Raw genomic sequence first — 27,808 nt, 5'->3', positions numbered from 1 at the left:
GATATTCAGGGACACATGCTGGCCGGGTCTGATTTCAGAGTTCCTGCCAGGACTTTTAAAGCTCTCTGGCAAGCCTGACTATTGGAGGTTTCCTCTGCAGTTCGGGGCTGGGCATTAGGGATCAGGACCTGGGATTTTCAGTGCAAACATCCAGCCATCCATTCCTATAACCCTGGGTCTGGACGCTTCCAGGTAGCTCAGACCCATGTGGCTGCAAGCCATCTGGCCTTCCCTCTCTGGCGGGAATGAAGCATAGAAAATTTTTAAGCAGGATGGAACCTGTTGCAGAATGAACCCCTCGGAAATGTGACATGAGCAGAGTTTGGGGTGTTTCTCCTTAGTCAATCTGTGTCACCTCCCTGCATGTGCCTTAGCTTCTTTGTCTGTAAAATGAGCCCAACAGTCCCATCTTGCAGGACTCTTGGGAGGACAGATCCAGCATAGATCCAGCTCACAAGAAGATAACTGTTGTCTTCCTGAATGATTAAAAGCATGAAAAATTTATGCACCTGGCTGGCTCTGTTGGTGGAACATGCAACTCTCGATCTTGGAGTTGTGGGTTCAAGCCCCACATTGGGCATAGAGAATACTTACATATAAAATCTTTAAAAAAAAAAAAAAGAATACTGGGGCACCTGGGTGGCTCAATGGTTGAGCATCTGTCTTCAGCTCAGGGCATGATCCTGGGGTCCTGGAATCGAGTCTCGCATCAGGCTCCCCACAGGGAGCCTGCTTCTCCCTCTGCCTGTGTCTCTGCATCTCTCTGTGTGTCTCTCATGAATAGATAAATAAAATGTTTAAAAAATTACTAAGAATTTATCCCAAATGCTGAATTTTTTAATTACGTAAGGGAATGCTGTGGATTAGAAATGAAGAAGACACATAGAAAAGTAAAAACCTGTTAAAGTGTTCAAACTGCCAGAAACCAGAAGACCAATCATAATGATGTCCTATTTTTATTTGGACTGAGCAGGAAGCGGGGGCAGGGTGTAGTTCCCCAGGGGTGACAGTGAGGAAATAGCATTTCTTCCTTAGAAATTAGGATGACCAGGGACATCAAAGAAAACCCAACTTTTTATTGGTATAGAAAATACATATAGAAATATCTCTTTCCAGCCCTGAGGAGGGACTACTTTCTAGGTTTGAAAAGCATATCTTAGTTTTACCTGTGATTTTTTTTTTACGACTTTTTATTTAAACAGAGTCTCAAAGTTGTTACTGTCTTGCCAACCATTGTGTTTGCAAGATTCGTCCATACTGTGCGAGGCTGGAGATCACTCATTTCCATTGTGTGGACATATGTCACATTTTTAAAAAAGATTTATTTATTTATTTTAGAAAGAGAGAGAGAGAGAGAGCACACACATGAGCATGCAGGTTGGGGGGGAAGAGAGAGAGAGAGAGAGAGAATATCAAGCTGAGCACAGAGCTCAGGGCATGATCTCAGGGTCCTGAGATCGAGCCCCACATTGGGCTCCCTGCTTAGTGGGGAGTATGCTTCTCCCTCTGCCTCCCTGCTCATGCTCCCTCTCACTCTCTCAAATAAATAAATAAATAAATAAATAAATAAATAAATAAATAAAATCTTTTAAAAAATAGGTGTTCCTCCAAGTTCTGTGCGTGGAAGATCTTCCTTCTCCATCATGCGTCAGAGCCACTCTTGAGTGGGATTGTCTACCTCCAGCTGATGCCCGTGTATCATGTAGACTCATCCAAAACCAGCCCTACCATTTTCATTAAACAGAAAGCAAAGAGGAGTCAAGCAGCAAAGGTGAGTGTCACAGAGCTTTCAGGCAATGGGCTAGTGGCTTCTCTACCTGCTTGGGCCCAAAGGGCCCAAGGTCAGGTCTCTGTAACTGAGGTGATCCTCGAAGGGGCTAAGAGCTGGCTGTTGGCTGACCGCACTGCCAGCAGCTGAGGCAACAAGTCTGTCAGCCAAGAGGAATCCGAGTGGCACATCACAGGGTCTAGCCTGGGAGAAGGGAAAAGGCAAACCGAGAATATGTCACTCTCATTTCATGTACAGTGATCACAGAGTGTGGTGGAAAGATGGTGCCTGAGTGGATGCCTGAGGAAGTAAGGAGGATATATGGGGGACAGGCATTGTAGGCAAAGGGACCAGCAAGGTGCAAAGGCCCTGAGGCAGAATGTGTTTGGGATTCCCAAGGAGCCGCCAGGGAGGCTGTGCATGGAGCACAGTGACTGGAGCAGGTGAGTAATGGATGAACTTAGGGAAGCAGTTGAGAGCCTACCTATCTTAAAAAAAAATTTTTTTTAAACAACACTTGAGCGTTTTTATTTATTTATTTATTTATTTATTTATTTATTTATTTATTTTTTACTTTTTTAATTTATGATAGTCACAGAGAGAGAGAGAGAGAGGCAGAGCAGAGACACAGGCAGAGGGAGAAGCAGGCTCCATGCACCGGGAGCCCGACGTGGGATTCGATCCCGGGTCTCCAGGATCGTGCCCTGGGCCAAAGGCAGGCGCCAAACCGCTGCGCCACCCAGGGATCCCCAAAAAATTTTTTTATATTGAAGTGTAATTAACATGTAATGTTATGCTAGTTTTGGGTATACAACATACTGATTTGACAATCCTAGGCATTACTCAGTGCTCACCTTGATGAGTGTGGTCACCATCTGTAATGTTATTACAATATTACTGACTATATTCCCTATACTGTGCCTTTCATCTCCATGACTTATTTATTTTATAACTGGAAGTGTGTACCTCTGAGTTCCTTTTATCTGTTTTTCCCGTCCCCCTACATATCCCCCTCTGGCGACCATTGGTTTGTTCTCTGTATTTAAAAGTTTGGTTTTGTGGGGACACCTGGGTGGTTCAGTTGGTTAAGCATTTGCCTTCAGCTCAGGTCATGATTTTGGGGGTCCTGGGATTGAGTCCCAAGATGAGCCCCATGCTCAGCGGGGAGCCTGCTTCTTCCTCTGTCCCTCACTTTGCTCTTGCTCTGTCTCTGTCTCAAGTAAATAAGTAAAATCTAAGAAATAAAAATAAAACATTAAAAAAAGAGTTTGGTTTTGTTGATTTGTTTTGGGTTTTAGATTCCACATATAAGTAAAATCATGTGGTATTTGTTTTTCTCTGACTTATCTCACTTACCATAATATCCTCAAGATCTATTCATGTTGTCACAAATGGCAAGATCTCATTCCTTTTATGGTTGAATAATATTCCATTATATATATATATCACATCTTCTTTTTCTGTTCATCTATCAATAGGCACTTAGGTGGCTTCCATATCTTGGCTGTTGTAAATAGTGCTACAATAAACATAGGAGTGCATATATCTTTTTAAATTAGTGTTTCTGTTTTCTTTGGGTGAATACCCAGTAGCGAAATTACTGGATCATATGGTATTTCTATTTATAAGTTTTTGAGGAAGCTCCATACTGTTCTTCACAGTGGCTGCACTAAGTTACACTCCCACCAACAGAGCACAAGTGTTCCTTTTTCTCCACACCCTTGCCAACACTTGTTGCTTCTTGTCTTTTTGACCCTAGCCATTCTGACAAGTGTGAGGTGATCTATGTTGTGGTTCTCATTTGCATTCCCCTGATGATGAATGATGTTGAGCATCTTTTCATGTGTCTGTTGGAGGGTCCATAGATCTTGTGGGACATGGTTAGAACTTTGGCTTTTGCTCTAAATGAGATGGTAATCCTTGGGGTGTTCAGAGGAGAGAGAAGATGTGAATGGACTTTCATGTAGACCTGTTGTACTGGGAATAAGGTGTATGGGGACAAGGATGGAAGTAGAGAGGCCAGCGGGAGACTTTTGCAACAATAACCCAGGTAAACAGTGATGCTGGCCTTGGTTTGTCTTCACTGGGTAGCAGTCAAGGTGGTGAGAAGTGCCTGGATTCAGACATATTTGAAGGTATAGCAGACGGGATTTGCTCATACATTGGATAGAGAGGAATAAAGGAAAGAGAAGAGTCAAGATCATTTCAAGATTTTTTTTTTTAAAGTAGGCTCCATGCCCAGTTGGAGCCCAACACAGGGCCTGAACTCATGACCCTGAGATTGAGACCAAGACCAGCTGAGCCACTCAAGTGCCCCTACTCCAAGATTTTGACTTGAATGACTAATAGGATAGTTACTATTAATTTTCCTTCCTTCCTTCCTTCCTTCCTTCCTTCCTTCCTTCCTTCCTTCCTTCCTTCCTTCCTTCTTTTTTCTTGAGTTGGGAAAGGCTGCAGGAAGCAATGATTGAGGATGTGGGTGAACTACAAGTGCTGTTTTGTTCTGTTAATTTTGAAACCCTGTTAATCTAAGTGGGGGTGTTGAGTAGGAAGTTGGGTAAGCCAGTCTGGAGGCATGTCCAGGTAAGAGAGGTCTAGGCTCAGGTTATATATTTGAGAGCTATCACAAGTTGGTGGTTTTGCCAGACTTGTAAAGGGATGAGGTCCCCTAAGACATTAGTATGGACTGGGGGGACCCTGGAGGGCTGTGCTTTTTGGTACTCCAACATCCAGAGCTTGGGGGCTTGAAGAAAGGTCAGCAAAGGAGACAGAAGAGATGTGGTCAGTGTGTTGGGGGAGACACAAGGGAGTGGTGTCCTGGGTGTCCAGTGAAGATATGTTTGAAGTGGGGGGAGGTGACTGTTTGTGTCCAATACTGCTGATTGGTCAAGTGAGATAAGGTCTGAGAAGTGACCTTGACTTTAGTAATGAGAAGCCATTGGTGACATCGACAGGAACTTCTCTGTGAAGATTATCTTGAGGTTTCAGTTCTCTTTCAGACTTACTATCAGTGATTCCATAACAAGCCAGCCCTGAAGGTGGCTCACGATCCACCCAAACTCCCTGCACATTCTGCTTTGACCACACAGCCTTCTGCACACCTTGACATTTGGATGACAGTCTCACTGTGTCTAAGAGATAGCAAAGTGGTAGCTTCCACTTTGCCCCATGACCCTGGCCATGCAGAAGAGGCAAGACAGAGCAGTGGGCTCTCAGGCATGGAACTCTATTTGGGATCAGACACAACTCTCAGGGGAACTTTAGTTGAACCAGTGAAAACTCACACCCACTAAGGGTGGTGGGAGTTTCCCTTTCTTTTGGCTTGACTGCCACAGACAAGGGATATTCCAACCAAAAGCACCCTCTTCGGGGATCCCTGGATGGCTCAGCAGTTTAGAGCCTGCCTTCGGCCCAGGGCGTGATCCTGGAGTCCCGGGATTGAGTCCCACATTGGGCTTCCTGCATGGAACCTGCTTCTCTCTCTCTCTCTCTCTCTCCCTCTCCCTCTCTCTCCCTCTCTCTGTCTCTTGTGAATAAATAAATAAAATCTTTTTTAAAAGCACCCTCTTCAATTACAGAGAGATTCTTGCTCAAAATCCCAGTCTACCTTGCAACCCTGCTTAGGACAGAAGACTAATGATTTGCCTGACCCTGAAATAATGGTATTTTCTAGCCCAAGACTTGAGAACTAAGACTGAACAGTGTGAATGCGCTTCTGTGGTATTGGGGGCCATCCTGGAAAGCCTGGGGTGTGAAAGCCATGATCTAGAGCACAGCAAGCCCCAGCCTGCTTGTGCAGAACCTCTGGAGCCTCTTCAATTTCCTTGGTTCCAAGCAGAAGCCATGTTTAAAGCTAAGTGTAGCATCAAATTGCCCTAATCCATCTCTGGACCAGAGGCAAGTGCTCCCTCAGTGGCATAGTCAACCCCTTTACTCTTCCTATAAGATGCCCCAGGGTCCTGCCCTTTGACAGTCCTTTGTGGGGATGGAGGAGGAGACAAGAGGATTTGTCTCCTACTCTGCCCCCAGAAAGGCTGCATGATGGGCTTGGAACTGCCTGTCCTGAGTCCGAATCTCAGTTCTGCTCCTGAATTGCATGTAGCCTCAGGCACACACTTAGGCCTGATCTCATGGGCATCTTCTGGAAGCAGAAACACTGATGCTACCACCATTGTCACCATGCAGAGATAGAATATAAGAGGTGATGTCTGGCCCATCACTGCACCTGACAGTTTCAGGTTCTCCCTTCTCCCTGGCAATTTTTTTCCTCATCTGTGTTGGTTCATCTCATTGCCTTACCTCAATGCACATCAGCACCCATTCTTGAGGACTCTGAGCAGGATTCGGAGGTGAAGAGTGCCAGGGCTAAGTCAGGTAATGTGTGAGCACGTACTTCCGTAATAGGTACATTGTTGGGTCTGTCACCCCCTCACTCCCGCAGGCTCATTTTCTGGGCTAAAACGCAGGTTCTGGTGGCTCGAAATCTTCTTCCAGCCAGGACCAGCACTTGCTTTGCAGCACAAACTTACTTTCACTCCTGATCTCCGTTGGGGAGGATGGGTGCTCTCCATGCCTGGCGGCAACATTGCATAGGTAGCAGGGCTGTTGAAGAGGAAAAGCAAGGATGGGACAGGACGGTGGGTTGTTGGACTAGCCTGATGTATTGAAAAATTAGAATATTCAGCCTTAAAAAGGAAGGACATCCTGACACCTGCTACCACATGGATGAACCTCAAGGACACTGTGTTGAGTGAAATAAGGCAGTCATAAAAGAACAAATACTGGGTGATGAGGTACTAGAGTGGTCAAACTCATCAAAATAGAAAGCAGAATGGGGGTGCCAGGGGCAGGGGGGAGGAACAATGGGGAGTTAGTGTTGAATGGAGACAGAGTCTCAGTTTTGCAAGATGACGAAAGTTCCAGAGACGGGTGGTGGCAATGGTTGCACAACAGTGGAATGTGTTTAATGCTGCTGAAATGTGCATTTACAAATGGTTAAGATGGTATATTTAATTTTATGTGTATTTTACCAAATAAAAAATTAGTTAAAAAATTGTCCAACCTTGTTGTGGGGGCAACCTGAATCTAAGATGATGGTCACTCATATAAAATGTGATTGATTCTCCTTGATTCTCCTGTTTTCTAGATTGCCACTTTCTTTTCTTCTGTGTTTTCACTGTGTAAAAGATGTTGCTCTCTTGCTTTGTGATGACTAAAAAAAAAAAAAAAAAAAAAAATCCCTAAGTAGTTAAAGCCCCACCCAGATAGTCTGTCTCTCTAAGGCAGCACAGTTGACTTAGTAAAAGTGAATAGCAATATTGGTCAACCACCAAGTGATGGACATGCCCCCTAACCTTTCATCTTGGTGGTTTTACAGTGTCCTCCTACCTCTTTCCTTGGGAACAACACTAAATTGTTTCTACAGGACCAGCGTACGGGCTCTGTATCTCCATGACACACACCTCACAGTGTTCAAGGAGTGAACAGTGTTAACATGAGCAAACATGGTGCATCTCACTGGGCAAGCTTACTAACTAACCATAATTCTGGTCTTCAAAGAAGTCCCTCTCAGCCCAGACCATTCAGCTGTGATTCCCCAAGAGGGGTTTGTCTGGTGACAGCAAAGAGGCTAAGTTGTCAATTCTATGAAAACAATCAATAAAACAGAAAACAGACTCAGGGCCAATCAGTGAGTTTAGACCCACTGGAGACTTCTGCTTTTTCAGTTCTTCACCTGGAGACACCTTGTTTATTCTTGCTCAAGCACAGGGAGTCAGTGGTCACCCTTCTTTACCACTCACCTCATAAGGGAGACATAGACTCTTTGCCTCTGAGTCTCGTGAGCCTGGTTGGGGAAGACCATTGAGAGCCATTGCTGGCAGCTTCTTGTGATGGGTTGATTAGTCAAAACACTTGACGTTCTGGAAACTGCTTGGGTTTGTTGGTGCAGTAAGTAGGCAGTAGACTTGGACCGGTTTTCTAACAACTGACCCCAAATGGGTATTTTCCTAATATCAGAAAAGGGAGAAGCTGGAATCTTTACACCAGGAAGAATGGTGTGGTGCCTGGAACATTGTAGACACCTGATAAAAGTCACTGAATGGTTAACTAAGGGTAGACAGTGTCCACACTTAAAATGGTTGGTTGGTTGGGGCCCTCATTCGATCCTGGCTCTCTCCCCTGGATGTGGTCACTGAGATTTCACCATTGTTTCCCCAACTCACTGGCAAGGGCTCAGACTCTATCTTGTTTCCTTAAATACCCACAGGACCTGACACAGTGCTTTGCCTGTGGCAGATCCTAGCAGTTAATCCTTCTGTTGTGCTTACTAGGTGCTGACTATTATTCTAGGATCGTCACACATACTAATGCCCTTGGTCCTCATGATCCTTGAAATAGGGAGGATTATTCTCTCATTCTACAGATGAGAAATCTGAGGCACAGAGGGATGAATGACTCACCCAAGGTCAAGGCGAAAAGCTAGGGTTTCTAGCCAGGCACTCTGGCTCCTGAGTCCATGCCCTTAATCACAAACTGTATCAATATCTACAAAATGCTAAAAAATACAAAGGTCTATTGGATAGAATATAAATATATGTGTGTGTGTTCATTTGATATTTTTTCCTAAACACACACACACACACGCACACACACACATATACACATACAAGCAGACGTGTGTATGAAGGTTTTCTACTTGCCAACCACAATTTTTAAAAGACTTTATTTATTTATTCATTAGACACACACACACACACGAGAGAGAGAGAGAGAGAGAGAGAGAGAGAGGCAGAGACACAGGCAGAGGGAGAAGCAGGCTCCATGCAGGGAGCCTGATGTGGGACTTGATCCCAGGACCCCGGGATCATGCCCTGAGCCAAAGACAGACAGACACTCAACCACTGAGGCACCCAGGTGTTCCACCAACCACAGTTTTAGACGTTGGGGGCAGGTACAGAGAAAAGTCCTTGCCATAGAGAAGCAATTTACAACCTTTGAGAGGGGAACAAATACATAAATAGATTATTTCTCTACTAAGGAGTTCAAATCCACCTGGGTCTGTCTCAGAGCAAAGCTAGATGAAAATGAGACACCTTGGCTCTGTTTCTTGATCTGGGGGTGGTGGTGGTTACAGGGCACGTTCCCTTTCTGAAAATTCACTAAGCTGTACACTTAGGGTGTGTGTATACTCAGGGTTATGTATGTTATACTTTAATAAAACCGCCGTTTAAAAAATTTGAAAGGAAGAAAAGTGCCTTGGGAGTTCAGAGGACATAGCAAAGAGTCTTGGCTTGAAACTCAGGGACCAATCGGCTCATGTCCTGTCCTGGCATCTAACTGATCACGTATTTGTCAAGGTGCCACCTGTGCCATCTGATGACACCAGCTTTTCGCACGTGGCTCCAGAAAATTAATTTTTTCCCTTGGCAACTTTGGTCACATCCTGCACAGACTTTTTTTTTTTTTTTTAGAGAACCAAATGTCTCTGTGAACATTTCAGGATTTCAGGCACGTTTCCTTCTCTTTAGGATCAGACTCTGACTTGATATTGTGACGATGACACAGAATCTCCCTACATGTATACATGGGGGGTGACAAACCATACAAAACCTGTATACAGTGGAGGGCAGAAGCCACTGGATACAGGTCCCTCTGATCTAGGTGAAGAAATGGCCCAGGGGAACCTCATCGTGCCTTTCTGAGCTGGGCTTATTCCCACAAAAATCCATTTTCTATCTCTTCAAATATGCTTGAACACAGAATCCCATGGAACCATCATTTATTAGGTACTTGACTAGCGCCCCAAACACGAAGAAGCTAATTTCTCCTTACTTTGTGACAGTATAAATGTTACAGTTCCGCATAAGCAGACTGAATAATTTCATTGAAACACTCAGGGTTTTTTTTTTTTTTTTTCTTCCTCTTCCAGAAACGATGTGTCCACTAACCCCATAAACACTAAAAAAAAAAAATAAATAAATCTAAGTTAGGACATATTTAGGATTGTTATAATTTAGCAGTTTAATTTTTTTCAAAAACCCAAATGATGTGTCTAACAGCCCGTGGCCTTAATAATATGTTAGTTTAAAAGATAAGATAAATTTATATAATATTGTAACTGCACACATTAGCAAACATGCAGCACTCCATGGCCTCAAACAAAACTTGCATATTTAAGCCATATTTATTTTTAGAAGCAAAAGAGCCTGGTGATCTAAGCACAATGATTCCAACACTTGTTCTACTTCATTATGATAAGATGTCATTCTATTCGACTGTTCTCATTTTGTTTTATCATATGATTATCCTTCCAAGGGGATCCTACTATAGGTAGAAATCAGGACATTTCAAAGAAAATATATGTTGAAAGAAACATGAAACCAACTTTTTCAATTTAAATTTGGGCCTTCTTGATTAAAATAAAAGAGAAAGTATGGGATAGACATGCATACTGTCAATTTATGTGTTCGTTAAGGGAAATTTTTTCTGGGCTCTTCTGTCAACAAACATGTATGGGCAACACATTTCACACCCTTTGTTGTTAGAATCTTCCTTTACTCTTTCTTCAACTTCTATTACCCTGAGTGCTTACATGTTCTCTCTTCTTTGGTTACCTTTGTTAAACTCACTGTTGGGAAAGCTTGAGGTGCTCATTTATACTAGAGTGTCAATGGTTGATATCTCCTGTAAGAGTAATCTCATTTAAAGACACTGGCATTTTACTAGGAATCGTAGCTGAAGCCAAAGCTGTTTAATAAAGGGTTAGATGGTGGGCAGAAGGTTTACCTGGACCACAGCCTTGTGAATTCCACCCCAGAGATGTGCATTGTGGACACGGGTGCCTGGCTTGCCTGCCTGTGCGCATTCGGTAGCCACAAGCATTGTCTAGCACATGGACACCTTGCCGGGGGCACTTGGTGGCAGGTGCTCAGAGACACTTGTGAGGGCACTCCCGGCAGGGCTGGGAGCAGCTTCTGTTTCCCAAATACTTTCCAAAGCCTTGGGCTCCGGGCAGTTGAGTTGAGAGTGCTGACTTCCCTTCTGTACCTTCTGCTTCTCTGTGAACTCCAGGCGGGCTGCTGTATATCTGTTCATGGCCATGACCGACACAGTCATGCAGAGGGCAAATGAACCCCACGCGAGGCTGTCAACAAAACGCACCATTAGGAGGGAGTGTAGGGCTCTGGTTCTAGGGCTTTCTGCTGTGGGGTCAGTCTGGTGAAAAACCCAGCTCCTAGTTCCATCCGATTTGGACCTGGACTTCGGATGAAAAGTTTCAGAGACCAGCCAATAGTGTTGTTGTAGCCCAATGGTCAAGAGAACAGACTTTGGAGTCATTGCACCAAGCTTGCATGGCGTGTTTGCACCCGTATCTTATGATCTGGGTACCCTTGAGCTGGGGACTTCACTTCAATATCAGGTTCCTCATCTGCAAAACCTGGTTAATAGTAACACTGCACACAGGGTGGTTGTACGGAATTCAGTGAACTCATGTACGGAAAGTACTCTGCATAGTATCTGCTGACACAGAACTGTTGCATTTGTTAGTGTTGTGGTTGGCTCTAACCCAGGGCAGGCACTTGGTGTTGTTACTTTCTACCCCTACCTTCTGGAAGCCTGTTGCCTCCTGAGATGATGGTCTACACGTTATACCTTCCACAGAACCTATTCAAATGGTCGCTGAGAAAGAACCTCTGCCAACTGGCATTGGTGTATTTTCAAGGGGTGACATTCTCAGGTGAAATAAAAGTCTCCATATTCGATTGCCTACAAAGAAGCCTACCCATAGGCAAGTTTTAAACCCATTCCAGAGTTTCCAATCCTCCTTATATATGACTTGACTTCAAGGGTACCAACATCTAGGGGAAAGGCCCAACAATAAATAGATAAAGGGGGGGGGATCTAAAGAAAAGAGGTAGCACAAGGAACAGAAGAAAACAGTAGTCAGAAGAAAACCCTTTGATCACGATGTGCAGAGAGATATGAGAAGATACTGCATGAACAAAGCAGGATCAGGAATTATGAAAAAGGAATAACTAGAACACAAGAAAGACCTTTTGGAAATTCAACTGAAATCTAAAATAGAATTCAATATGAAGGTTAGATGACAAAGAAAGGGAAATTTTCAGAAAGGATTACAAAAGGAAGCAGGTGCGATGTGTTTAAGAATGGAATAACATCAGTGTCTCTATTTCTTTCTTTTTTTAAAAAAAAAAAGATGTTATTTATTTATTCATGAGAGGCACACACACACAGAGGCAGAGACACAGGCAGAGGGAAAAGCAGGCTCCCTGCGGGGACCGTGATGCGGGACTCGATCCCAGGACCCCGGGAACATGACCTGAGCCAAAGGCAGATGCCCAACTATTGAGCCACCCAGGCATCCCTAGTGTTTCCATTTCCTGAGGACTTGACTCTGTGCCAAGGATTTTACAAACACAATCTCTTCAAATGCCCGTGAACACACGAGACCGTATCATCCTTTCACAGATGGGAGAGCGGGGCCACAGAATGGTTAAGAAGTCAGTCAAAGTCAGATGGTAGAACAACGGCCAAGGTTGGTTGTCCTAAACACCCTGCGTGCATCCCTGCTGGTCCATCAGGACTTGAACCCACCAGTAGGGCCAGCAACTCACCAGTAGGACCAGCCGTAGTCCCACGTCTGAGGCCTCCAATCTTCTGGTCCAAGGTTCACAGTGATTTGAAAAATGGTTGTGTACATCATGTGGGCCACCATGCTGAGAAGCCCTGCACAAGGAAAGCTTTTGTGAGCCGCAGTTAGGAATGTAGTTTCTTTACCTTATGTGAGTTGTATGTAAGAATCCCAGTAGCATCCTCCTTGAGCCCTTGCAAGCAGCCTTCGTGTTTCATGTACACGCTAATTCCTTAGTGTCATGAATCCTCATGGCGGGCCTTCCTCTGACATGTCATTTCTCCAATGACCAACTCTCCTGTCTATCATGCCCTGGTGTCCCAATGCTCAGAGGCTCCAATGTCCCATTCTCTCTTTCCCACACTCTACAGTGCTCTGTCACATTATTCTTTTTCATATGGATGGTTTGCTAACATAGAAACACTGAGTGGGTTCTGGCCACACTAGATTCACATGACAGAAATTGGGAGGAACAGAAATCAGTTGCCAATGGGATTTTCTTTCCTTTCTCAGTGGCTCAGCTCAGCCTTTTTGCCTGGAGACTCTGGAAGACTTTCCCCCCTAGGTGTGGCAGGATATGTCTAGGATTTGAATGCACTGTGTCAATCTTTCCAGATACTTGGAGGGAGCTTTCTATAGAGTGTGGTCTTCTGTTAAAGAAAGTTTTCTTGAATTTCACTTTTAAACTGTAGTTGTTTCATTGGTTCGTCTGTCTTGTATGGGGACTCTAAGTCCATAGATGGTGTTTTAATGTAATTTAAATAAATGGCAACTAGTTAGGGATAGGTGTCAGGGGTTTTAACTGATGGGGACAATTATTTATATGTTAATAGAGCTGGCTAAAGTCCTTATGATGTAAATCCTCAAACACACTACCTGACATGTATTCACAGTCGAAACTGAATAGATGTCCAAGAAGAGGTCTGCTCATGACCTTGGGGGGCCCTGGAGGATGCCAGGACCTGCAGAAGAGTCTCCACGAGCCCATGGCCTGCCTCCTTGCTATGAAGTTCCAGAAATTGGATTTTATCATTCTATTCACTGATGATGAGGCTGGGGAAAGACGCCTGACACTTACCAAGCTCCCAACTGAGCTGATGCACTATTAACAGAGCTTTGAGTATCAGGACAGGGAGGCAAAGAAACCATTTGTTCAGGGTTCTTTTTCTGATAGAAAGGCCAACTCCTGAGACCCAAATGAAGTTGCTCTAAAAGTTGCTTGGAGGACACAGAAGACCCCCCCCCATCCCCAAGAAGGGAGTTCTTCATTCTTTTATGTACATCAAACCTGGATAATGATTTTTAGCAAGGGACCATTTCTTGCTTTCTTATACATACCAGGTGCATTCTTACTTGGCCATCACCATAGGCTTTTGAGATAGCTGGCTTAGAATGGTTGAGTGACTTGCCCGGGATCACACAGCCATTAGGTAGCAGAGATCTGAACCCAGGCAGGATTTCATGTGTAGCCACCGTACTAAATTAGGCGATTTCTGTTCTCAGAGCCAGTGTACCTCCTTCCCAGAGTTGTGATAAACATGCAGTAATACATTTAATTCTCCATCCTCTATGTCTACCCTTCTTTCTCTTCATCAGTCACCCAAAGCATCATTGCTTCCCCCCCATGGGATTAACTCAGTGACTTCTCTGGTGGACCAGCGAGCTGTCCCGCTGAACTGGCCATTGATGGAAAAGAGCCAGCCAGCGCTTTGGCAGTGGGGACAGCCAGCCTGAAGCTCTGTCCCTGATTCTGGGGAGAATCGGGCTGTCTGAGGGCTGCTACGGTGAAGTACCTGCAAGCACCATGAGGATGGCTACAGAGGCATCCACTTTGAGCTGATGGAAATGAGAGTGATGATAACTCACTCTGGAGCCCAGGAGGATGGCACTTGTCATCATCAGAAAAATATTCATGATCTCGGCCCCAATGGACAGCCACAGAACACCTGTAAACATGTGAGGATGACAGGGATGCTGAGCATTGAGAATTCAGAAGTACTGCAATGTCTAGCCCTTTGATTGAGTTCACTTCTAAAACAAAAAATAAAAAGCAAATGCCAAGGGTTAGGAAACCACAACGAGGTCTGCTGGATCTTGGAAAGTTGGCAGTGATAGAGGCCTCCTTGGGGTTGAGAGAGGAGTGTGTAAATTTGTCCTTTGCTGGGAGGGAAAAAAATGGAATAAGAGTCTGATGTGAAGACATGAGAGATGCTGGGGGTCTCTCTTGCCCAGTTCAAAAGTTAATGCATTGTTTAGATTTCACCAGAAGACTTTGTCTTTTTAGAGAAGATACCCAACGTTACACGAGAGGGCAGAGAGAGACATCTAGAGTTGAAGCACCCTGGTTAGAGATCCCAAAACCTTATTGGTTTCTTTCTTTAAGATTTTATTTATTTATTTATTTATTTATTTATTTATTTATTTATTTATTTATTTGAGAGAGAGAAAGCAGGAGAGTGGGGGAGGGTCAGAGGGAGAAGCAGACTCCCTGCTAAGCAGGGAGGCCGATACAGGACTCCACCCCTGAGATCATGACCTGAGCCGAAGGCAGATGCTTAACCAACTGACCCACCCAGGCGCCCAAACCTTATTTTATTTCTATGTGAGCCAATTATTTGCCCTCTGGAGGGGATCCTGCCTGTGGCTTCGAGGAACTGCGTCAGAGGTGGAGGCCAGGGGACTAAGGGGACATGGAGAGAAGCTAACATTCCTGAAAGTCATCCTGCAGAGCAAGCCAGGTGCTGGGGACCCCTGCAGTGGATGAAGCAGGCATGATTCACGCCTTCACAAAACCTTTATCCTTGTTGGGGACACAGATACTGAGAAGGTCATCATGATGACCTTGATGAGCGTTACACAGAAGACAAAGTTCTGTAGGTCATGGCGAGCCAGAGCCCATCTCTCCTGGGCACTGCATCTACCTTGCATTGTGGTAGCTTGCAAATTAGCCACGGTGGGAGTTTTCATACCCCAGGAAACATCAGACACTACTTGTCAGGGCTTCCCATCCCTCCCTCCTGGCAAAATTGGTTGCTTAGCATTTTCCGGCGCCACTGACTCCAGGGCACATGGAGAGAGAGCCCACAGTTCCAGCTTTTGGGTTTGACATCATGGAAAAACAACAACAAAACAAACAAACAAACTAAACCCCCATCTTTTCCCCCATCCCAACAAAAACCCTAACAGTTATCCAGATCGTGGGGTGGCGTGCTGGTGGACAGCACATGAGTAAGGTGTTGTACCTTGTTCTTCAGCTGGTATGATGCTCTGGAAACTCCTACACTTTTCACCTAGAATAAACACAAAGAGAATATACTCATAAGTAGGAGTAACCCGAACAATTAGTGACAGAATGTGTTCCTAGTGCCTTCAATCTATCCCAGGCCATTTTTTTTCAAAGATTTTATTTATTTGGCAGAGAGAGAGAGAGAGAGAGAGAGAATGAGCAGAGGGAGTAGTAGACTTCCTGCGGAGCAGGGAGCCCGATGCAGAACTCGATCCCAGGACCCTGAGATCATGACCTGAGCCGAAGTCAGACGCTTCACCGACTGAGCCCCCCAGGAGCCCCTTATCCCAGGTCATTTGAACAAGGTTTGGGGAATGTGGTCAATTACTTTATTGTTCATAGACATGTCCTGCTCCCCACCCACCCCACAGGAGCATAATTCAATCCCATCCCGGTGAGTCCAGGTTGGCCATATGACTTTCTTTGGTCAGTGAATTGGGAGCTGCCATGAGGGGAGTCATTTCTGGTCAGAAGGTTTAAGGGCCAATGTCCTGTCCACCCGAGTCTTGCTCCCCTGCCTCTGTGATCACAGAAGCACACGTCTGCATGGAGTGTCCATCAGCCTGAATTGCCGACCTGAAAAATCCACACAGAATGAGCTAGACATGAATGTGTTGAGTTAAACCACTGAGATTTGGGGGCTGGTTTTTACTGCAGCATAATCCAGCCCGTCCAGGTTGATACTGCGAGCCTTAGACCCGGGATTCTCAACTCCCCCAACAGCATACCTTCTAGTATGATTTTCAGTTTGTTTCTCCTTAGAAGGAAAGTAACCAGGTTTGTAACAATTTAAAAAAATGAATTAGAGCAGCCCTCCCCGGCCAATGGCTCAGTCGGTTAAGAGTCCAACTCTTGATTTTGGCTCAGGCTCTGATCTCAGGGTCTAGGGATTGAGCTCCACGTTGGGCTCCAGGCTGACCAAGAAGCCTGCTTGGATTCTCTCACTCCCTCTGCCCCTCCCCTCACTTGTGCACCCTCTTTCTAAAATAAAGAAATATATCTTTAAAAAAAGAGAGAATTAGAGAAAATTCAGATCTGTTACTGAGCAACCTAGCTATTTGCATTTCATCGTGCTTTCTGGAGTGTGGCAGGACAAGGAGGGTGCCAGGAGATGCGGGGATGCCTGAGACACAGAGCTGCTCCCAGTCTGGGCTGGCTGGAATTAAAAGCAGGGTGGGCCACACATCACTGACTCTTCAAAGGAGTGGCTTTCTCATCCCTAAAACAGATTCAGAAGTCCTCACATTAGCCTTGCTTTGGGAATTTATTTATTTTTTATTATTTTTTGAAGATTTTATTTATTTATTCATGAAAGACACACAGAGAGAGGCAGAGACACAGGCAGAGGGAGAAGCAGGCTCCCTGCGGGGAGCCCGATGTGGGACTCGATCCCAGGACTCCGGGATCACACTGTGGGCCAGAGACAGATGCTCAACCACTAAGCCACCCAGGTGCCCCCAAATTCCTCTTCCTTTATGGCCAGGCTCCTCCACCTGTCCTCCCAACACAGAGCCCTTCCCTTGGCTTCACCTTCTAACTCATCAGGCTCATGCAAGAAGGACCATATGCCCAAACAGGTGCATGCTCACGGCGGCACATGTCTAAAGGCCATAAACCTTAAGGTTTGCCATTCTTGTCACCATGAAAGTCCAAGGGCCCCGGGACATCATGGTTTGGCACATCTGCAGTGCACCTCTGCTGAGCTATAGGAAGAAGAACAAAGCCTGGGTTTATGATACAGCCATTTGGTCGAGCTGTGTTGCAGGGAGACTTCCTGACAAATGTGCAGAAAGGGCTTTACTCGTCACCTAACTGTCTAGGGCAAGCGGCCCAGAGGAAGGTATTCCACAGCCTGGGGGTCAGGACGGTAGCATCGGGGACCCATCTGCCCATCTGAAGCCTCAGTGGCCTCTTAAGCTTTTTAATGAGGTCAACTTTGGACTGATGCGATGGGCCCATGTTCCTCACAGGTTCTCTGGCTTTGGCAGTGGCGGTGGTGTTATGGTCACAGTAGGAAAATTTGTCCGCATCCCGTGGGTTCTACCAAGGACGCCCGCACGGCACGGGGGATATCTTGACACTCACGTGCTGCTCTCAGCCCTTTGGGGCTGGTGCAGAGCTTCTTTTTTTAAAAAAAAATTTATTTATTTATTCATGAGAGACAGAGAGGGAGGCAGAGACATAGGCAGAGGAAGAAGCAGACTCCCTGCGGGGATCCGGATGTGGGACTCAATCCCCGGACCCGAGCTTCATGCCCTGAGCCCAAGGCAGACATTCAGCCACTGAGCCACACAGATGCCCCCCTTTTATGGAGCATTTCATTATCGATCAGGTGAGTACAAATAGCCACATTTTACAGATTTGGAGGCCAGGCTCAGACAGATTGGAAAAACTGGGAACTGAAACTGGGCTTCCCCCCTGAAATCCAGTACCTTTTTGCGTATCACCACCTGCTGTCTTTCTACATAACCCATGGAGTGGGTGTGGACTAACCATCTACGTTGCCTTCCAAAGTGGCCTGCCCTTTGTCACAGGAATAAAGAGAGGGCCAAGTACAGGACCAGGGGCAGAGCAAAGAGAGAATAGAGGCCAGACAAGGAGATAAGGAGAATTCACCCTGGCTTTGAAGGCTGAGGTCAGCCCGGGCAAGGAGTCAGGCCACAGTGACCCCTTGATTAATCTGAATCCTCAGAAATGGTGTTCCTTTTGAATGAGGCCAGCGGGATTAAAAGGAAAAATCTTCGTAAATCCCATGAAGCTGGAGAGGCTGGTGTGACATAGCTGGGCTGCAAGTGCTTCGCCGGCCAAGCGGAGCCCCAAGCCAGCTTGGGAAACCGTGTCCAGGTCCCCAGTGCTGGACTCGTGCATCCCCATCTGCTGGTCCTGCCCTCCCACCCCCCACCCCATGGGGCCCCCAGGCCCCTCTGTCCTTGACCTTTGTGGCTTCAACAGAACACTGCGGAATTGGGAACCAGCACATTCTGTTGACTCGTTGCTTCGCCTAAGGGAGAGAATGCCATGTGAGCACTGCCTCTGCCAGGAGTTTCATCTCAGAGGGGGAAGTCAGAGGTGCTTCCCCCCCTTTAAAAGCACTTTGGCAACAGGAACAGGAATGGGAAGAGGTGGCTTGTGCAGAGGATGTCCTGAGATCGCGCTCCTCCCCTCGAGGGTCAGCCTTTGCAGGCACAGAGATGAAGTGGATTCAGAAGGAAAAAAAAAATCCGTAAGGCCTTGGGGCAGCAGATCTGGGGATGGTCGGATGTCCCAAGGCTGTTCTCCTGGGCTTATTTGGATTCAGGGGCACCTGGATGAAGTGCTTATTGTCAGGTGTCCTGAGAGGCCCGCGCCCCTTCTGACCCTCTGTCCAAGCACTGTTTGGGTGCCTTCTCGTTCACTTGCAGCTATAATCCTTTTCTTTCATGTACCCCCAGATCTCCCAGGCCCTTGTGATGAATTACACTTAAGAGGAGATGTTTGTGTGCAGTGATCTTTAGCTGGGAGCCTCAGGCTATATTCTGCAGACGTGCTTTCTGGGGCAATGTTTTTAAGATACTTTTTATTTTTTTAAAGATTATTTATTTATTTATTTATTTGGTGGGGAGTGGGGGAGGAGGGGCAGAGGGAGAGAGAGAGAATCGGAAGTAGACTCCTCGCTGCGCCCGGAGCCCGTCACAGGGCTCCATCCCACCACTGTGAGATCACAACCTGAGCTGAAACCAAGAGTCAGATGCTCAACCAGCTGAGCCACCCAGGCGCCCCTTCAAGATACTCTAAAATTGGGAATTCTCACGTGGAAATCCAAATATCTTACTTCCTTTGAAAAAGTCAGACAAAAACCTGACAACACCAAGAGCCTAAATCCATGTGGCCATACCGCTGAGCTGAGTGAGGGGCTGCCCCCTTGAGCTGAGGATGACATTTCAAGGTCATCGATGATCTTGCTCTGTTTGCTGTTGTTACCACCTTCTGTGGGCATTGATTTTCCACCTGTGACGTATGTCTCTTGTTTTACTCTATTGCATGTTTGCTATTACTTTAGTTATTACTTAATAAAGACTTAATTCTAAACCTTTTGTTCTGGGGGCATCTTATAACATATGAAGGTGATCATGTTTTTCTGAGGGGAGGAAAAAAAAAGGTGTTCTGGAGAAGATGCCCTCTTCTTGATTCTTAATAAAGTGATGACAATATTTAGATATTGTGGTTTACCCGGACCACCTTTTATATTAGGAAACATATAAAAATGTGAGCAGAGGCAACCCCTGGGTGGCTCAGTGGTTGAGCCTCTGCTTTCAGCTCAGGTCATGATCCTGAAGTCCTGGGATCAAGTCCCACATCAGGGTCCCTGCAGGGAGCTTGTTTCTCCCTCTGCCTGTTTCTCTGCTTCTCTGTGTCTCTCATGAATAAATAAAATCTTTAAAAAATAAAAATTTTTAAAAAACATGAGCAGAGGTTTTTTGGATTGATGGGCACAAGCATCTTCATTGGCAATTATAAGACAATTGACCATCAGTTAAGTTTTGGGCATTGAGGTGGGGGGTGGTGGGAAACAGGAAGTCTGGGTCAAGAAATCTGAGCTCTGTGCCCTGCTCTACAAGGATCTAGCTGTTCAGTCTTCAAGGGAGCGCTCCTGCTTCTAGAACTCAATAAAATGCATCTGTTGTTTTAGGTGAGCCTTTTTACAAAGAGGGTTGCTCCAAGCAGATTCTTTTTCTGTGGTCAACTAATTTTGGGACACACTGGGATATGTAATAAATAATAAACGGTTTTTGTTATGGTAAGACTTAGAAATTTGAAAACGTTAAGATGCATTGTGAATTTCCAAGAAGAAAATGTAATAGGCAACATCTTCTAATTTCTTTTACAATCGAAACTCTCTTTATTTAATTTTATGAAAAGCATCTCACAAGGCATCTCTGGGAGGGGGCTGGGGAGCATAATCCTTGAGAAAATCCAGCGAGGCACCTGTTAAAGTCTCTTTCCGGCGTGACATCAAATATATAAGAAGCATATTAATCAGAAAAGGGTCAAGAATTGGACTCTATTTCTACTTGGCTTTGTCCATAAATCACTGAGACCATCAACTCTCCTTAAAATTCAGCCTGTGTTCCTGACAATATATTTAAACACCTTTCAGTGGTATGATCCATGAGAGGGCTGTGTGTGTGTGTGTGTGTGTGTGTGTGTGTGTGTGTGTTAAACACTCCTTTGGCAGAAATGCCAAGGAGATTCCTGGTCTCTGGAGGAAGAGGCCTGAAAGCCCCTCACACAGCCCTATAACTGTGCTGTTGGCCTCTGTTTTAGGTTGATAAGGTCCTCTCCCCCAACTTGGTAATAGTTTGTTGTTGTTCTGTTTTTATCAGAAAGCTCAAGGACAGTGTATATCATCTATCTGCATAGTGTTGGTGTGACTACGTCGGGCATGCGCCATATGCCAGTGGACGGTTTGCACCTGCTTCCAGGCCTCCCTGAAACCCATAGCTCTGACATCATTTAAGAGATAAGGCTTCCAGTCTCTGAAAATCCCAGCCGAGTCCTTTCTCACAATTCCCTGATCACTAGGGAAACAGCTCCCGACTGTCCAATTTTCTACCTCCTGTTCTCAGGTTCAGGTTCTACTGTGGCCCAACCTCCCCTGACATTACACACTAGTGATGCTTCAATTTTCTTCAATTAGGTTTCTCTTTCTAGGGAACATTGTCTTGCTCAATTCCTTGTCCTGAAGTGACCGTGACTTTGTGTTGTAGGGAAGCAGAAGCTGCCTCAGGTCACATTCAAGAGCCATGTGAGTTAAATTCTTCTGTAATGAGGCTTCCTCTTCCACCCTGCCTTGTGTTCTAATGCAAATACAGGAACTGTCCTGCCTCAAACCTTTGCTCACTTTGTCCTGTCTGCCTGGAATATCCTCAGCCCTAATCTCCATCTATTAAATCACAGTCCTGTTTGGAGGTCTGGTACAACCACCATCTCCTTTATGAAGCCTTCGCCATGCCCAGAGCTGTAAGGAAGTTCTTCGTCATTTCTATTCCCATATCATTTGTCAGTCTGTGATAACCTTACCATATTTTTCCTTGTTTTAGTTTCATCTCACTTCTGACCACTGTGTCTCACTCCCCTTTCCACCTCTCCATTTGCTTAACAAGGAAATGGCTTTTAGCAAATTTGTTCCATGCTGCTCTGAGCACTGTCTTTCCAGAGGGCTTTGCTATACCTTTGCTTCTCTAACTTTGGTGTGTGTCTTAATCACCAGGGGGGAAATTGTTAGAAATACAGAACACACCAAATGGAAAGGAGAGCTGAAGAGAAAAAAAGCAATGAGGGTGAGAAAAGAAAAGGCAACAAGGAACTCTAGGAAAAGCAAAAAGCTATACAAGAAATTTAATGTAATGATAGCACCTCCTTGATTCTGTGATGAATAATATTTATATACTCTAAATCAATTGTTGACTTATTGATTTACCTAAAACAGTAATATAAGAATATTAGGAAGATGGCAGGACAGATGTGGGACGTGGTGGTATGAGAGACTTAGCCTTATCTATTATGACAGGAAGTCGATAAGTAATGCCTAGCATATGGTTTTTGAAACATGGAAGCAAATAGCAGAAGAAACAGCTAAGCTAAAAGTGGTTTCCCTGAAGGGTGGGACTAGGTTAAGAAGTGGGAAGGCAGCAGGGGACTGTTGGTTTTTCTTAGAAGCACCTCAAAATGATTTGATCTCTTATCTATGTGTAAATATTACCTTGGTTAAATATATTTTTATAAAAGGGACTGTAGATTTCTAGACCTCAGTCTACGACCTACTGAATCAGAATTTCCAGGGCTGGGGACCTGGAATTGAATTAACTCCCTGGGCGATTGTCATGCACTGCCAACATCTGATACTCGGTATGATACGTCTATGCAGCTATGGAAATTGAAGTAGGCAATCCTCAGATGAGGCCTTGGAAGAGGAGAAGTTCCAAGCACCTTGCCAATGGGTTTAGTGATCATTTTTTTCCAAACTGAAAATCTGAGACTACCTTTGGTGCCCTCCAGAATGCAGAATCATGAGCCTCCTGGGTAGAGAGAGCAGACTGATAGGAAGAGAGCGCACTCCCTAGAGGAGAGGGGCAGGGAGGGTCTTCTGGTAGCCTTAGCTCTAGGCTGACAGCGTATGTACCACACATAATGCCAAGTCCATACGCACTGACCAGGACATGTGGAAGGGCAAGACTAGGCACGGCTCCTGTGTGGCCCCCACTGGGGCAGGATGGAGATGGGTAAGCAGCATATCAGAGAGTTTCTACTTGGAGTCTTTTCCTTAGGCCTCAGGATGAAATCACTAATGCTACGAGGATGGGAAAAGGCAATTAGAAACTGCAGAGAAAATAAAAGGCTGGTCAAGAAATTTAACGTGTTAAGCCCAAGATCAAGAGAGAAATAGGACTGGAAGGTATTATGCTGAGTGAAATAAGTCAATCGGAGAAGGACAAACATTTTATGGTCTCATTCATTTGGGGAATATAAAAAATAGTGAAAGGGAATAAAGGGGAAAGGAGAGAAAATGAGTGGGAAATATCAGAGAGGGAGACAGAACATGAGAGACTCCTAACTCTGGGAACGAACTAGGGGTAGTAGAAGGGGAGGTGGGCGAGGGGTTGGGGTGACTGAGTGATGGGCACTGATGGGGGCACTTGACAGGATGAGCACTGGGTGATATGCTATATGTTGGCAAATTGAACTCCAATAATAAATACATAAATAAATAAAATTTTAAAAAGAGAAATGAGGATGTGGAGGGGACCTCTTCTTTTGACCTTGAGGCATGTGCTTTCCTGGTAGGAAGGGAAGAGCATCCTGGCCCCAAGCATGGGCTTGGGTTTGCAGCCAGGCTGCCAGACACTGGGGGGGTCCAGGTCCTCCTTCCTCAGTTCCTTAAGAGGTAAAAAAAAAAAAAAAAATTTTCTGAAAGGTGGATGCTCCAAATACCAACCCTTCCCCTCCCTCTTCTGTCTCCTCTCTCCCCCTCCCCCATTTCTCTCATCACCACTCTGCCAAACCCACAGAAGCTCAGAAGATCAGGGCTGAGTGCTAAGATGAGAAAGGGATGGGACTCACTAGGCCCGTGACCTGAAACTCTGAGCCTCAGTTTCTCATTTGTGAGCTGATTATATCTACTTTGTAGGGTTATTTCAAGGGCTTCTAGAGGGTTAACTTGTGAAGGATTCTTCTGGTGGGGGTTCCACATCATCACTGATGGTGATAAAGTCAATTTTTCAGGAGAACCTGCCATTCCAAGACCCCCTTAGATGTGCAAGGACGCAGTTGAGAGACGGACGGGGCCACTTTTGGTTCTCTAGGGATGGGGTGACACTAGCAAATGGTAAGAGCGAGTGTTTCTAAACCCACCACAGCAGGCCCTGTTGCAAGGCAGTGAGCTCAGTAATTTTATCTTTATGGTAACTCTTGGTAACGAGGGCCGCTATCGTTCCTATTTTACACTCGAGGAAACAGGCTCAGAGCGATGAAGAAGCTTGCCCGAGGATGCAGGGCAGTCAGTGGCAGAGCCGGGACTCCCAGCCAGGCGGCAGGCCCCAGAGCGCCCGCACCTGTCACCCACCCCGCTGCACCTGCCGCCGTGCTCACCTGTGCTGCCGACGCTCTCCTCACAGGACTGCCAGAGCCCCGCGTGGAACCTGCGCAGGATGAACTTATCGTCCCCCGTCTCCCAAATGTCCTGGACGGCCTGGCTCGCGTTGTCCCTCCTGCCCCCGTCGGAGCGAATGCAGGGCAGCCTGCCCGGGCACAGCGGCTTGGTCACCCTCCGGGTCCCCTGGCACCAGTGGCTGCTGCCCACGGCGGCGAGGGAGCAGGCCAGGGCGAGGCCGACGGGGAGGAGGCCCAGCATCTGCCGCCGCCTGGCCCTGTCCATGGCTGGAGGAGCTGTGCGGCGTCAGGATGAGCAGCGGGCCCCTCCCTGCCTCCCCCCGCAGGCTGCCCGCCCCTCTCGGCCCTGCCATCTGGCGCCCCGACCGGCTTCCCTCACATCCCGGGTGCCCCCCCAGCGTGTGCCATCCGTGTGCGTGTGCACCCGTGGCCCGAGAAGGCCCAGAGCGGGGCAGGCCCCCATCAGTGACGCCGGCCCTTCAGTCCTCTCCAGGGAGTGGGGTGCGGGAGGGGGCTGGCGCTCCGTTTTTTTGCACTTGGGGTAAAATACGCAGAAGGTGAAATTTACCATGGTGACCATTTTTTTCACCTTCACGTAGTCGCGCTCCCAATCTCTAGACCCTGTCATCTTGTGACATTGGAGCTCTGCCCCAGTGAACACTTACTCCCCATCCCGGTCCCTACTCGGAGCACTGCCACTCTACCTCCTGTCCCTATGAATGTGGCCGGTCCCGGGACCTCACGTGAGTGGGGCCGTGCAATCTTGTCTCTTTGTTTCTGGCTTATTCCACTCAGTGTCGTGCTCTCCAGGCTCCCCCGTGTAGCAGCAGGTGTCAGAATCTCTTTCCTTTTACCGCTTAGTGGCATCTTGTTGCATGGACAGACCCCCATTTGCTTATGTGTCACTTGTCCATGGACACTCGGGTTGCATCTGCCTTTTGGTTCTTGCGGAGGGTGCTGAAGACCAGGGGTGTTTGGGCAGGTGTCTGGGCGAGTCTGCTCAACCCTTGCCTTTTGCACTGATCAGGCTACTCAGTGTTGGGTGCCAGAAATGGGGAGTCCCACAGCCTGTTTTTTCCCTGCTCAGCCAACAGGGATTGCCAAGGACAGCGTCCTGTTTAGGGGACTGAGACTTGAGGTGCTGGCAGCCTGCTCCAGAGCCAAAGCACCATGCAGAGCAAGGGTGGGCAGCTCACACCCCATGGGGTGCGGCATCCAGCACCGTCCTGGGGCCCCAGAAGCTGGCAGGCACAGCCCTTGGCATCCTCATCCCTGGGGATGGTGACACAGAGGAGACTAATCACTTCTGGGGCAGAAGACATTGATGCAGGGATGAGGGCAGGAGGAGCATCCCGGAAACACACAGGTCCTAGATCGCCTATTAGCACCTCCTGAGGGCCCTCAGATACCTGCAGATGTAAGGGAGAATCACTGGGCTGGGTGCTGGGGTACATGTCACGTGGGCCACTCTAATTCTCTACTTCCTGCTGGCGCGGGCACAGGGACTCGTCCCACTGGCCACAGGACTTGTGGGAAGAGGATTTATCACGTTCTATCACCAGATGGCACCCATCCCACAGAAAGGAGGCCAGGTGTACCCCCCCCCCCCACCCCAGCCCCTGTCCCTTCAGGAAAAGAATGTTTTGGGGAACAAGTTCAAAGGGGTTAGCTAGAATATTCTGACTGGGCAGGCATTTCCTTCGCCAGCATGCAGCCCAGAAGACGTGGTTGTCAATGTGTGATTCCAGAACGGCTTTCCAGCTGTAAGGCAAGGATCAGAGCATCGTTGGGGGCGCGTCTCCCCCTGTCACCTCATCCTGCTGTCCCAGAGACGACCACATTAATTCCAGAGGTCGTACTACTGTCCCAGGCCATTCTGGGGGGCGGGGGGTGGGTCTTTGTTTACCACAAGCATTTGATCGCTAGGGTTTAAAGTCTTGCCATGTGGTGATTTTAAGATTTCCAAGGATTTCTGTTGAGTGGTGCTTCCTGGTATTCCCCCAACCGTTCAGAATTCATTCACTCAGATAAGTTAGCAAGGGTGTGCTCCTCTGTCCGACTTGGATGGAGAGAAAAACAAAACCAAACTCCATGAGAACATGGCCTTCTTGTCTCTTGCCGACCTGCGTCTCAGCCGGGCAGGACGTCTTTGCCTCCTGGGCCTCCAATCTGGAGGCTGAAGAGCCTGGACAGGGAGAGGTGGGGAGAGCAGGGCGGAGCTGAGCCCCTCCGAGGCCCCTAGAGGAGCCCGCCAGAGGAAGGGAATGCCCCTGGAGAGTTGAGGTAAGATCAGCACCTGACACGTGGCTGTGTCAGGTGATTCTGGGAATCCTGGGCCTGCCATTTACTGCTGTGTGGCCATGGGCCAGCAGCCTAACCTCTCTGAGCCTCATTTTCTCAGCTGTCAAGTGGAGACCTCCTGGTCGCCTCACAGGGTTATTTGAGGATGAATGAAACAGGTGGTCGTCAGCTGGGTGAGAAAGTGATGTACGTCCCCTGGAAGCCCCTGCCAGGTGGGCTGGGCGGCATCGAGAGGCTCAACGGGGCCATCAAGAGGTGTGTTTGACTTTCCTGCACTTGTAGACAGAACTCAAGCCACCCATTGGGGTTTGGCTTCAGGGCCTGGGCCTGGATCTGCTTTCTCCCTCCAAGCGTTTGCATAGATGGGGATCGGAAGAGACCCCGCCCTTGGGGCATTGGAAAGAAATGGGCCCCCTTGCTCAGATGCCTACTCATACCTGGTGTGAGGCCCATCCTCTTGTGCCAGCTGTTGCTCAGCAGCTGGAACCCGAGGCTCCGGCCTGCGGGCCGTGTGCACAGAGCAGAACCACTGGCTGCCTGGCTTCTCCTCCCGGGCTGCCCTTGCTGAGGAAGTCCCTGGGAGCGCAGCTGACTTGGGGAAGGTCTGGGAAAAATCTCCCTGCCTTTGGAAGGAGGGGGGGTGGCCCAGGCGGAGATGAGCCACCGCTGATGAGAAACCCCAGGGAATCATCGGTAGGTGGCCCTAGACCAGTTCAGACGCTCCCTCCGCGCGCGGCGTGGAGAGGGTTTGTGCAAACATTTCCTCGCTGTGCCGGGAGGAATGCAGGAGGAGGCCGCCTCTGGTGCATCTTGGACTATTCCAGAACTGCGCCCTCGCCTGTGAAGTTGCAGGGGGGAAGGCGAGGCCAGCATCGGGCAGGGGCAGCGCCTGGAAGAAGGAAAGGAGAGGACCCCCACCCCGAGTCCACGCTGCCCATGGACACCCCTGCCCGCCCGGGGCCCAGGCCTCTGCCCCCCTCCAGGAAGCGCTCCCCGCTGGCCCCCACGAGGCCCGTGCTCACCCTGCTGCTCCTGGTCTCCGTCAAACAAGTAAGAGCGGTTTATGATTTGGATTGTCACGGCGATTGCTGCCGGGGTCAGTTCTGCATCTTTTCTGATCGTATAGGCAGTTGCGGCCTCTCGTTGGCAA

The 27,808-nt window shown here is 47.3% G+C and overlaps 2 protein-coding genes across 2 annotated transcripts in view; one reads left to right on the top strand and one right to left on the bottom strand.

Annotated features, from left to right (window-relative positions):
* Window positions 1–9,813: 9,813 nt before the first annotated feature.
* Window positions 9,814–24,622, bottom strand: GSG1L2 (GSG1 like 2). Its single transcript, XM_072812084.1, has 5 exons — window positions 24,337–24,622; window positions 15,665–15,712; window positions 14,216–14,368; window positions 12,406–12,517; window positions 9,814–10,913 (listed from the first exon to the last, which is right to left on the bottom strand). The coding sequence occupies exons 1-5, from the start codon at window positions 24,620–24,622 to the stop codon at window positions 10,655–10,657; spliced, it is 858 nt and encodes a 285-aa protein (XP_072668185.1). The 3' UTR covers window positions 9,814–10,654.
* Window positions 24,623–27,227: 2,605 nt separating this feature from the next.
* GLP2R (glucagon like peptide 2 receptor) overlaps window positions 27,228–27,808 on the top strand; it is a 50,451-nt gene continuing 49,870 nt past the window's right edge. Inside the window, exon 1 of the mRNA XM_072812071.1 lies at window positions 27,228–27,708. Within this exon, the coding sequence (XP_072668172.1) occupies window positions 27,328–27,708 (381 nt within the window). The 5' untranslated portion in view covers window positions 27,228–27,327. The remainder of the gene's footprint in view (window positions 27,709–27,808) is intronic.

This window comes from Canis lupus, chromosome 3 (genome assembly GCF_048164855.1).
Source record: "Canis lupus baileyi chromosome 3, mCanLup2.hap1, whole genome shotgun sequence".
Lineage (NCBI taxonomy): Eukaryota > Metazoa > Chordata > Mammalia > Carnivora > Canidae > Canis > Canis lupus.
Note: the sequence above shows the minus strand (reverse complement) of the source record. Positions and strands in the feature narration are given on the sequence as shown.